Source organism: Lissotriton helveticus, chromosome 5_1, assembly GCF_964261635.1.
Source record: "Lissotriton helveticus chromosome 5_1, aLisHel1.1, whole genome shotgun sequence".
NCBI classification, from domain to species: domain Eukaryota; kingdom Metazoa; phylum Chordata; class Amphibia; order Caudata; family Salamandridae; genus Lissotriton; species Lissotriton helveticus.
In genome coordinates this window covers 1,954,997,968-1,955,010,159 of record NC_136065.1, presented here as the reverse complement: position 1 = coordinate 1,955,010,159, position 12,192 = coordinate 1,954,997,968, and the positions used below count along the sequence as shown (strand labels likewise).

The window sequence follows — 12,192 nt, the reverse complement described above, 5'->3', positions numbered from 1 at the left end:
AAAACACTGCACTTTAACCTCTCACAAAATCTGGGAAAAACACCTTCCAGCCTACAAACCACAAAGACGACGCTGATCAACTCCAGTCATAATGATGAGTCCTGGGAATACAGACTAATACCGTAAACAGTTAGTCCCTAACTGCCACCCACTACCAAGGTATGTAGTGTACAGAAAATCTACAACTTCAAGGAAGAAAAAAATATATATATTTTTTTCATACCTTTATATACAAATTAAATAAAATAAGATTTTTGCAATGCAAGACACATGCTAAACGTCTACAGTTGCCAGTGGTTCATCAAATACATAGTTAATTAATTAATTAATTATGTGCTTATATAGCGCTGGAATCACTCCCGAAGGGGTACCTCCGCGCTTCGACCGCTGCGAAACCCTTCCTGGCTTCCCTGAGAGATGGTCCCTTAATGGGTATCTCCAGGGTGAGACCAGGCATCCCCGGCGGTCTGGTGGGGCCGTTAGTGAAGATGAGGCAAGCTAGTGCCCAGAGTTGCCGAGTGTGATCGCTGATCAGAGTGGGCACCGAGGCGAGGGAATTATCGAGTCCGCTGACCCTGGTCCAGAAACCTGCCGCGTCGGGAATCGAACCCTGGTCCCGGGCCGTCCTCTGCTCTCGGGTCTGCCGCCTCTAACCAGTGAGCCACACTACTCCACAAGTAATCCTGCTATTCAATTGCACCTGCAATCCTGCTATTCAATTGCACCTGCAATGTTTGTCAATACAGTAACATATTCCACTCCATTCAAACCCCCAACAGTCGGGCATCTTAGTCATTCGTGTCACTCTGTACGCTGGTATCTTGCTCCGTTTGCGAGCCAACAGATAAGATTTTTAGGGTTGCCATATATCACGAGGTCTAGATACCGGGTGCTGCAACTGAGCGTATACCTCACAGGTAGTATTACAACAGGACATACTGAACAGCCATCCTTTCAATGTTGGCGGCTATTTGCTCCCCCAATGGATCGCCACCTCCCTCTTAGCTAATAATGAAATTGCAACAATGCGTTTATATGGCTTAGCAACCTCCTGTACACATCCCAATAACGGCAGTACGGGTGACAGTGAAAGGCCCAGCCCTCTCATTTTCGATAACTCTCCAAATACCCGAGCCCAGAATCGTGCCACCTTACCACAGTTCCAAGCCATATGTGCAAAATCGGCCATCGGGCATTACATCTAGAGTAGGTATGCGGGTGTGACGGGTCCATTCGGTGGACCTTGGCACGCGACGCCGGCTAGTTGCAGAAATTTGAAGTGCAATATCTTGTGTTTGAGGTTGAATTATACCTTACGCGTTTGCTTGCAACTTATCTGACACTACACATCAGTGAGGGGAGCACCTAAGTCCTGTTCTCACCGCCTCGTCTCGGGCCGGGAGCAAAGCCATTGCCGCTCTATACATCCTAGCCTTAGGTGCTGACCGGTTGTATCTTTGATAATTAGTGTCAATGGGGGGGGGGGGGGGGGGGGGGGGGACTCCTGTAGTTCTAAGGGATAACTCGGTATCAAGGATCAAAGTGCTCTCTGTAACCTACATAGTTTCAGCTGATCAAGGAACGTCCCCCCCTCGAATCTGCCGCCCTCCTCCCTGGAAAAGATGTGCCCATCTGGGAACACATCCCCAAACGTGCCCAGAGTGCATTTAGTTAAGGTTCGTTGCTAACAAAACATCTATTTTAATAACTCTGCACTGCTGCTATATGGACATTGAATCACCAGGACAGAGCAACTGGTTTACCTGTGGGTTTTTAGCAAGTAACACATAACTAGATACAGACACAAAATCCTTGTCTCCAGGCTTGATATCTTTTTATAAACATTTTATTTTCTGCATTTGTATTTTTCATTGAGGTAAACATAGATACAATGTGGAGAGTCAACACCGAAACAGTAATTAACAATCTGCTGAAAATAAATCCTCATAAATTAATATTATAACAGTAAACAATCCAAAAGGTAACACCTAATTGATTAACAGCAAGATCAATACTTTAAACAGTTAAAAGAGACAAGGAAAATAAACAAGCGAGGAGAGCAAAATAAAGTTGTCAGTTGTGAAAGATACTCTAGTTTGGAAAAATTCATAAATTCATTCATTCATAAATTCATAGATTAATATCATAGTTGATTCAGGATTACGATGAAATCAGAAAAAAACATTAAGATGTCAGCAAGTATACAATCCAGACAATTTATAGAGACATTCACTGATAATCACTCACATTAGAATAAAGTTTCTGAAAAATTACAGGTTTGCCAATTGCAAAATTTTTGTGGCAATTGTTTTATTTTTCGATGTAGATGTTGGACGTCACCTAGAAATCTAGTGACTGTGCTCATTACACACACTTTACAGCACTGAAATGTGTTAGTCCAAAGTCACTCAAATTAACACAGCATGTTCTGTGCTAGTGGCATTTCCCAGTAATACTGTTATAGATCTTTAAAGCATTTAGTTTACAGGATCCCACCACCACAGTTCAATCAATGAGACTCTGGAAGACCCGGAGGATACATTGAAATGAAAACCTTTTGCACAAGTCAATTGGATTTATGGTACAACAAACTATTCCCCGACATTGGCAATTAAAAAAAGGTGAGTTTGCCACACTCAATCCAGGAATACAGAGGCCTCATGAAGCAGCTTGGTGAATCAGCATTGGGCTAGGATTTCTGAACCATCTCACCTTTGTGAGTTCCATCACAGTAAGGTGGGTTCTTGGTCTGTTTGCACCCACACAGCCAAACTGTCTTGGACTCTTCCACGACAAACCTGAGCGGAGAGAATCTTGGGTTGGCTTTCTTATGAGATCCATCACAGAAAGGCTGTAGAATACAAAGCATACCGAGCTGCATTCTTAGAGATACAATCTAAAGACAAGAGTCATCATTTGAAAAACAAAACCCAAACCAGTAAATGTACACCCAATTTTGTCATACTATGAAAACTAAGTATTACCATAGCTACAATGATTCGTCAAGGGCGATGGTTCAATTTAAATAATCTACTTTAAAATACCCCATTGCATTTTGTACAGTTGTTTTATTTTGACTGCATATTTTACAATTATAAACACGTTGCATTTAAGTTTCCCTGCTTTGTACAAATATGTTGTTTTAGGTTTCAAGTACGATTTGATAGTTCAGCAATTAATCGCAGTGTGCAGTTGAAATGTTCACATTGTTTAATGTAGATTCGTGCCACTGGTCATATCTGCATTTTCTAAAGTCAACAATGTGTTGCAGAGCCATTAGGTAAAAAGTCATGTCTGTTGTTTTCGCGGTATTATTCAACAAAAGGTAAAATGTTGGTTGTTATCTTTAATAACATTGAATAGAAGAAACCTGAAGGTATATAAACTCCATGCAAACAAGACAACGAGAGAATGGAACTTTCAGGGAGCTGAGGATCAACATTTGTCGCAGAAGCTGCAACCTTTGTCGAAGACAAGGGCAATGGCTGTCACCTTCAGAAAGTCATACAGTCTTACCTACTTTTGGAGGAACACCATAACTTCTGGGAGCAAAGGAAGAGATAGTACCACCCCTTTGTGCGGAACAATATGTTCGTTATAGCATTATGCTACGTTGGTGAGAAACAAGACCACCTAATAGTTCTTGCTGGCTACCTTTGGTGCTAAAGCACTTTAGTTAGATATAGGAAGGCATGGTTTGGAGGACAAATACGGTGACATGCTGCATTACCGCAATGAAATTGCAATTTTTCCTTCTAGATTGCTGGATAGCCACTGTTATTTTGCTCGTAGATACTGTTATGTACATTTTATGCACTAGGATAGGACTTGAGCTTGTTATTTTAAATACAAAAATAAAAGTTATAACGATCTATCCTACGTGCGTTTTCAGAAGAATGTCTAATATGATGAAAGAGTGTTTGGAACCTAAACACCAATAAGTACTCCTATGAGTCCCACAGGATTGATTGTTACCCAGAACACACCATCTCCGTTTAGTGTGCAGGAGGTTTGTGGGGTTATAGTCCACAGGGTTCTGCTACCAAAGGGTCATGGGGGCCCTCAGCTCGGGCGTATTCTCGATAAGTTCAAAACCGTACCAAGCCATTTTCTAGTATTTGAAGAGTAGTACAGCTACATTTTGAGGAAAAGGGCTTTTGGTGATGCATAATCTTTGAATCGCAGTGCCTTTCTTGATATATATAACCGACATTGATATATATATATATATATATATATATATCAATGTACACACACATATACATACATACATACAGAATAAGCATATAAATGAACTCTAGGTGAGTTAGATGAAACTTCTAATATCCTTGCTCGAAAAGAAAGCATCTATTGCTGTGTATCAAGTGCATATTTGTGTAAGCACCACATATCATTAATACTGCAAGTTAATAGGTACACTAACTTATTGAAATGTAAGGTATTTGTTACCAGTAATGCAAGCTAAAGCAATCTTTTCTTGGGTATTTTTAATATAATGTTTGCTGCTCTGAGTCCTCCTAGACAGACACTGTTCTTTAGGGTCATGTCATGTTTAGCCATTTTCAATTAATCTATTCATCTATTTATTTATTTATTTTAAGCTCAGTCTGACACAAAACCCTAGTCAACCTCTAACATGGGTTGATGGACTTTATGCCTCTAAGTTCCTCAATCATGCAATCAAAAAACGGGGGGAGGTAGAGGTTAAGGTTCGGTTCACCCTCCTTAATGAATGCAGTTCTACAACATCTGGAATATGGGAATTAGAAACCCAACCATAGGAAGAGCAGGGATTCCACTGAACATGTGTGAAAAACCCTATTTCCAGAAAGAAAAATTATTTTCTAGAGTCTCCTCACCCACCAGGGTGACCCCTAGGTGGCATGCTTCATCATTGCAGTCCCTCAATCCGTTGCGGATTGAGGTGTACTGTGGTTCTGAAAATTCTGGACTCGTGTAATCATTCTGAACTCGAGAATTAAAACTTCGTCGAAACATGACGAATTTAGTATCAAAAGACCGAGAATGACGAGCACACCATGTATAGATACTTTCAGTATATTCGAGTGACGTGCATTCTGAACCCTCGGCTTCCATTTATGTGTTGCCCTTTACATAGGCCTTAATCAAGCTGAATTCAATTCCACAAGGACACATACTCCTTAATCGACTTCCCTATGACCTGTGCAAGTTGGAACCATTGCCCCAGGCCGAACTCGTTAGGTCAGTTCCCCTCCCAGTGGCCGAACAAGATAGCATCAAGGCTCAACAAGCCATAAAACCATTACAGCGCGCACACCTGCCGTATCTTGCTCACATCTGTCTCTACTCTCTTTGCTTCACTTACTTTCTGGTGGGGAGGTGCCTGTTTTATTGGGGATCCACCGATATCTGATGAAATGTTGGGCCTCGCCGGGTGATTTGTTATGGGCAGCACAAAGTGAACTATGTACATGTCATCATGACTCTGCTTTTCTTTTGTAACACAGAATTGTAAATGATATACTACAAATTCGAAGAATGTTTGCCTGAAGCTGAATATTCTGTATAAAGAGAGAAGCCTGACTTTGTAAATTCGAGCAGTCTCCTGAGAATATACTTCCCCGTGTGTTGTACTTCTAGGACACTTGTTACCTTGGTTGCAGCCAATAAAATCGATCCTTGACTTCACCTAGAAGACTCTGAGTTTCTGTGGTCTGAATCAGGAAGAACCCGAGGTCTCTGGGTGTACCCTGACACCGCTGGGTTACCGGTTCTGTGCCGGTTCTTAAAAACCCAGTACCTCAGCTGGCGCCCAACGATTGGGGCGATTCCAGTGGTACCAGTCAGCCAGAGGTTCGTGAGGAGCTTCGTGTGAAAATTCCGGAGGACGGCCAACCACCTCATCGACCCCTGCATGTCGGCGTGGTCCGAAGGTCTTTGCTGCGAGGTTCCCCGCTTCCCGACGGCTACAAAGGACTGCTGCCCTGGCTATCGCCCTGATTTGGACCCTTGAAGTATGGTAGAGCGAAACACTAAGACGAGTCTTCTGGTGACGTCATCGATATCTCAGTTAAGTATAAGTCCATCCTTCTTTTGTCAGAAACTTGGCTCCATGAGGATTCCTCCCCAGATATCCTGGCTTCCATCCCTACAGGATTCTATATACTTCAATCAAACAGGGCCTCTGGTAGACCGGGTGGTGGTGTGGCAGCCATCATTCGTTCCAAACTTCTCTTCACTTCCCTCACCACTACCCCCATATTAGATTCTGATTTATTAATTTTAAAATGTATGTCTTCTAAAATTTCTTTTACCTGTGTTTTAGTCTATCGTCCTCCCTCTAATATGCCCTCTTTTTCCTCCTTATTTGGTGATCTTATCTCTCAGCTGGCCATCAACTCAGCCAGGATTTTGATCATTGGCGATTTTAACTATTGGCCACTAGACCCCCAAGAAACCGCTCTATCAACCGAATTCACAAATTTACTTCTTGGTCTTAATTTCTCCCAACATATTTCTACTGCTACCCATAACAAGGGCCACATTTTGGACCAGCTTTGGACAACCAATCTGGATATTTCTCCCCCCCTGGTCTACCCTTGCACTTGGTCGGACCCTTTCTTTATTTCATTTTCGTTGCAACTGTTGTTACCCCCTCGTCCCCCGCTACCTTCTAACTTCTCGGCACGCAATTGGAAACGTGCTGATATCTCCCTCTTCCACTCAACCCTAGTTACCACTCTTCCCAATGATCACTCTGATTTAAACCTTCAAACCACCATAGTGGATCAATGGCTGTCTCAAGCCAGTGATGTGGTTGCCCCGGTGAAAATCATTAAAACCAAACGCCCACACGATGCCCAGCGCTGGTTTACCGACCAACTCAAGGCAGATAAGCTTTCTCTCAGACAGGCTGAGCGCCGCTGGAGGCGGAATTATGACCCGGCACTTAAAATTATTTTTACTGAATCATTAAAATCTTATAAAAAATCAATTATCTTGGCTAAATCTGTTTACTTTTCTCAAAAAATCCTCTGTTCTGCATCAAAAACTAAGGAGATTTTCTCTATTGTTGCTGAACTCTCTCTTCCTGACCGCGTCACGGCTCAGCCCCAACCCTCGCAGGCTTGGTGTGACTCCCTTAATACATTCTTTATCGACAAGATTTCCATCATTAAAAACAATATCCCCCTCCCTTCCCTCCCCCACGTTAGCACTCTTCCTCCGTCGAATCCTTGTAGCCTACACGAATTCCCTCCCATTTCCTTAGATGAATTTTTTTCTCTTCTCCAGACAGTCAGTTCTGGCTCCCCCCTTGATTGCTGCCCTCCCCAAATTTTAAGAGACGCTTTCATGGCGTGTCCAGGCCCTCCCCTTGATCTGCTTAATCTTTCCCTCGCCACAGGCTCTGTTCCCGATGCTTTAAAAAAAGCGGTGGTAGTACCCATCTTAAAAAAACCTGGATCTGATCCCACGGTTCTGGGGAACTTTCGACCCATTTCCCTTCTTCCCTTTTTCGGCAAGGTACTTGAGACCTACGTCACTCGCTGCCTTAGCGCCTTCATCGAGAAATCCCATTTCCTTGATGATCAGCAGGCAGGCTTCAGACCTGCCCATTCAATGTAGGCAGTGGTAGTGGCAGTGATGGACGTATTAAGACAGGGGGCGGATAAGAACTTGAACCAGGCCCTGGTACTGTTAGATCTTTCGGCCGCTTTCGACACGGTCGACCACGACATCTTGATCGACCGTGTCAGAAACGCTGGCGTCCAGGGCCTTGCCCTGTCCTGGATCGGATCTTTCCTTCAACATCGTTCCCAATCAGTCCAGCTGTCCTCCTTCTCTGCCCCCCCTGTTTCACTTTCTTGTGGTGTTCGCCAGGGTTCTGCCCTGTCCCCTCTCTTATTCAATTTATATATGCAGCCTCTTCTTGTATCTCTTCGTCACTCCCCTGTTACTGTTTTCAATTATGCAGACGATCTACAACTCATCTTCCCCATCGATTCGTCCCCCCTTTCTTGTTCCAATTTCCAAACCATAATGCTTACCATTTATGAGTGGATGAACTTCAGCCAGTTGAAACTTAACCCCAGTAAGACCGAGCTGGTATTGATCGAGGGGCCTTTGAACTCCTGGAGCTCCAACTTTTGGCCTTCGGCCCTTGGCCCCGCCCCCTGTCCCGCCAGACTAGTCTTCCAACAGCCGAAATACCAACACGTTACACCTTTGTTGGAAAGACTCCACTGGCTCCCGGTAGCGTACCGTTGCATTTTTAAAATGGGCTGCACTGTCTTCAAGTCTTTGTCCACTCTAGCTCCTGCTTTCATCTCCCTCAGTCTCCACCCTCATGTCCCGTCACGACTCCTCAGGTCATCTGCCCAAAACCTTCTCACCACCCCTAGGTTTAAACGCAAAAAACACGGCGGGCCTGTTTCTCTTTTCTTGCCCCTTCCACTTGGAATTCCCTCCCTCTCCCCATCCGCCTCGCTCCGGACTACATTACCTTCCGCAGACTTCTGAAAACCCACCTCTTTCGTCTTGCTTATGACTAGCCCTCACCCCAGTGCACTCCCCCCGCTGACCTGTCTTGAGCGCCATGAAACCAATTGGTGAACGCGCGCGTTATAAACACTTTTAACATAACATAACAAGTGGAGCGTCTCCCAGTCCTTAGTTGGTCTTAATCTTGGGTATCCTTTGGGATAATTGTTGGTACTTGCAAGCACCAAAACCGAAGGACTCGTGTATTCACGAGAAATATCGTAATCGATAATCCTTTGAAGTTTGGAACTAGACTAGAGAGCGCAAAATGCCTAGTCTTAGACTTGGAAATTTGTTTTCTTTTGGTTGTAATAATAGGGACTCCCGATTGGAGGACTCATGTCCGGTTCCTCCGGTTGGAACTCCAACTTACGAATTGTATGTGAAACATGGGGTAGGCCCCATCACATACAATGAAGTGTGGATCAAATACACAAGAAAAGATGGTGTTTTAAAATGGCCCCAATATGGTAGCTTTGATACCGAAATCTTAGACAACCTTGAAGTTAAACTGTTCAAAAAGAAAGCCCGGCCGGCAATGTTTGACTCTTTTCGCCTATGGCGTAAGGAGGCCAAACAGAAGGAAATCAAATTAGCTAAGAAAAATAAGAGAGAAGGGGGAATTTCAGTAATGCAAGCTGCTATGCAGTTTAAAGACAATGAAGAAGAGCAGATGAGTGAGCAGTTGCACAGGCAACGTAAAATGGCAACGGATAAATGCTATCCAGTTTTGCCGTCTCTTCAGCAAGAGGCAGCAAAAGAGCGTGAAAAAGATCCATTAATGTCGCATTTATTAAGTTCGCCACCCCCCTATGCGCAAAATGCCACGGCACCCCCGCAACCTTTAGTTGTGCAACCTGTGCCTTCTATTCCTCCACAGCACCCACCAGCTGTTCTTCAGTTGACTCCTGTTTCTACGGTGCAGCTTCCTCCAGGCCCACCGACCACATCTGCTTCACCTGTGTTTTCTACAAATTTGCCTAATGTACTTTCTACTTCTCCTAATGCTCCCTCTACGATTTTGCCTAGTGCTCCTATTTCTCCTGATGCCTCCCCTGCTATTGTCTCTGCCCCTGCCCTATCTCACCCCGTTTTTCCACCCGTTCTTCCTTCAGTTTCACCTTCCATTCGGCAGAAAATGGCCAGCACTGTTACTAACCTTTTCTCACCTCTTTTTGGGTCGCCTACTACGACCCCTAACATGGGACGAAGACAGTTGCGAAGTCGACTGCCTGACTATCAAGAGAGAGACTCACTGAATCGTTTAGCACGGAAATGGGTTATGGACACTGTAAAGTATGATGTAGAGTCTGTCATGGAAGTCTTCCATCAATGGGAAGCACCGACGCAGAGATATGTTTTTGAACAGATGTGTGTTTTCCTTTGTGAGGATTTGGAAGACAATGATCTGGAATGCAACCCGCAAGAGTTGTGTCGCGTACGGTTTAAGTTTGGAGAGGGCATGATTGTAGGTCCCGATGTAGAGCAAGCAGTTGAAATATTGTTATCACATCGGAGTAAGGGGAGCAGTTTTGGGTCACAATCTGAGCCTGGTGCGTCTAGTAGGAAGAAGGCGCGGCAATACCCAATGAGAGAAGTTCCCCCACAATGGAGAGAGGGCGACAACTGTTAACCCACCTATTCTGCCACATTTTCAGCGTGTATGGGTACATGTCCCATGGAAGCGAGCTGAAGTTTTAGCACTTAAACAGACATTACCTGATCCGCGTAAGAATCCTGCAGGGTACTACAAAGAGTTGTCACAGACTGCTGGGTCATGTATAATGAATTTAGCCGATATCTATATGTTATTTGGGAATGTTGTTCCACAGCCTTTATGGGGTAAAATTCGTCATGCAGATCATGATCAGGAATTAGGTGACTCATGGGCTAATATTGCTGCCGCAGATGCCCGACAAGTTGGTGGTGCTAAGCCTGAGCCTTTGATAGCAGAACTCCCTAGTAGAATAGTTGATTACATGAAAACGATAATGCCTGCAATACGCGTAAATTGGGATAAGTTGTCTGCATGCAAGCAGAAGAAAGAAGAGACAGTCTCAGATTTCTTCACCAGGTTTGAAGAAACATTTGTTGACCACAGCGGTCAAGATATGACCACAGAAGGTGGTCAGAGATTGTTGGTCGATAAATTCGTGCACAATCTGCTTCCAAAATTATGTAAAAAGTTAAAGGATTCAGAAAGTTCTTGGGCAGTCTCATCTTCAGAGCAGATATTAGCTACTGCACAATATTACGAGAATAGAGACAAAGACGAGAAAGATAGAGCAGAAAAGAAAACTAAGGAGTTAAAAACGAAGGTTTTATTACAGCAAGCATATCCGCCACGTGGTGGTGGTTGTCAAAACAATAGTGGTCAGAATAACTATCAGAATAATTTTCAGCACCCTCAACAGTATCAGAGGAACTCGCAAAGAGCCGAGTATACTCAGCCATGTGTCCCTGTAGGCCCCAACCAGTGTTCGTATTGCAAGGAAGAGGGTCATTTCAAGTATAGTTGTCCTTTTTTGTTACAGCGTGCCAATGGTACTTCTGGTGTAAGAGGTCGTGGGATTCAGCAAGCGCCTAGAGGTAGAGGACGTGGAAACGTCCCTCAGAACGCGCGTCCCCTTCCACCCCAAAATTCTATGAATAGGTTCGATCAGCAGAACAACGCATCTGACAGGACAGCTCAATACTATGTTGATGATTACTATACAGAAGATGAGTATTTGGAGGGTAATGATTGCTAGGACAGCCAAAGACAAAGAGAGGGAGTTGTTTCAGTTCCAGTAGATCAGAGTGGACCTTACGTTGAGGTGATTACATCAGGTGTGTCAGAGCCTTTTCTGTTGGATACTGGTGCTACAAAGAGTTGTATTATGCACTCCAAACTCCCTGGCGCACCTTTGTCTGGTGAAATGAACGTTTCTGTAGGTTTTTCTGGCGCCCCAGTTAGAAATCCGATTTCTGACCCTTTGTCTCTTTCTGTTGGTCCTTGCGAATTCGAAGCACCCCTCATTCTGACAACAGGTTGTGGTGAAAACTTGCTAGGATTGGATTTATTAAAAAGATTGTATGCGACTTTGTACTGTTCTCCTTCAGGAGTACAACTTACTTTAGGTAAGAAAGTGGTTTCCCCCATGTATTTGTCGAGGGAAAAACTTCCAGCAGAATTGTCGTTTCTTCCAGATATTCTTTGGGCCGCTGGTCCAAATGATGTGGGTCTTTTAGAAATTCCACCATATGTTGTAACATTGAAAGCCAATGTTCAAATGCCACGAATTCCACAATATAGGATATCTAGTGAGGGTGAAAAAGCTTTGCTAGCGATCGTTTACGAATTGATTGAAAAGGATGTGATTGAAGAAACACGAGGCAACGTTTGCAATAGTCCTGTTCTGCCTGTTTTAAAACGAACTGATCCCTCTCAGCCACCTGTGTACAGATTCATGATTGATCTGAGAGAGGTGAATAAAATAGTTGTGCCACAATTCCCAGTTGTCCCCGACATTACCACATTATTAACTATGATTCCAGCTTCTGCCACTTGGTTTTCGGTGATTGACCTGAAGAATGCTTTCTTCAGCATCCCGATTGCTGAGGAGAGCAGGGATATTTTTTCCTTCAGTTTAGGAGGTCGCAGCTTCCGCTTTAAACGCGCTCCTCAGG

General features: G+C 43.9%; 1 protein-coding gene across 1 annotated transcript in view; it reads right to left on the bottom strand.

The window, feature by feature from the left end:
- Positions 1-1,830: 1,830 nt before the first annotated feature.
- CISD3 (CDGSH iron sulfur domain 3) overlaps positions 1,831-12,192 on the bottom strand; it is a 103,419-nt gene continuing 93,057 nt past the window's right edge. The window contains exon 3 of the mRNA XM_078645617.1: positions 1,831-2,851. Coding sequence (XP_078501743.1) covers positions 2,690-2,851 — 162 coding nt within the window. The 3' untranslated portion in view covers positions 1,831-2,689. The remainder of the gene's footprint in view (positions 2,852-12,192) is intronic.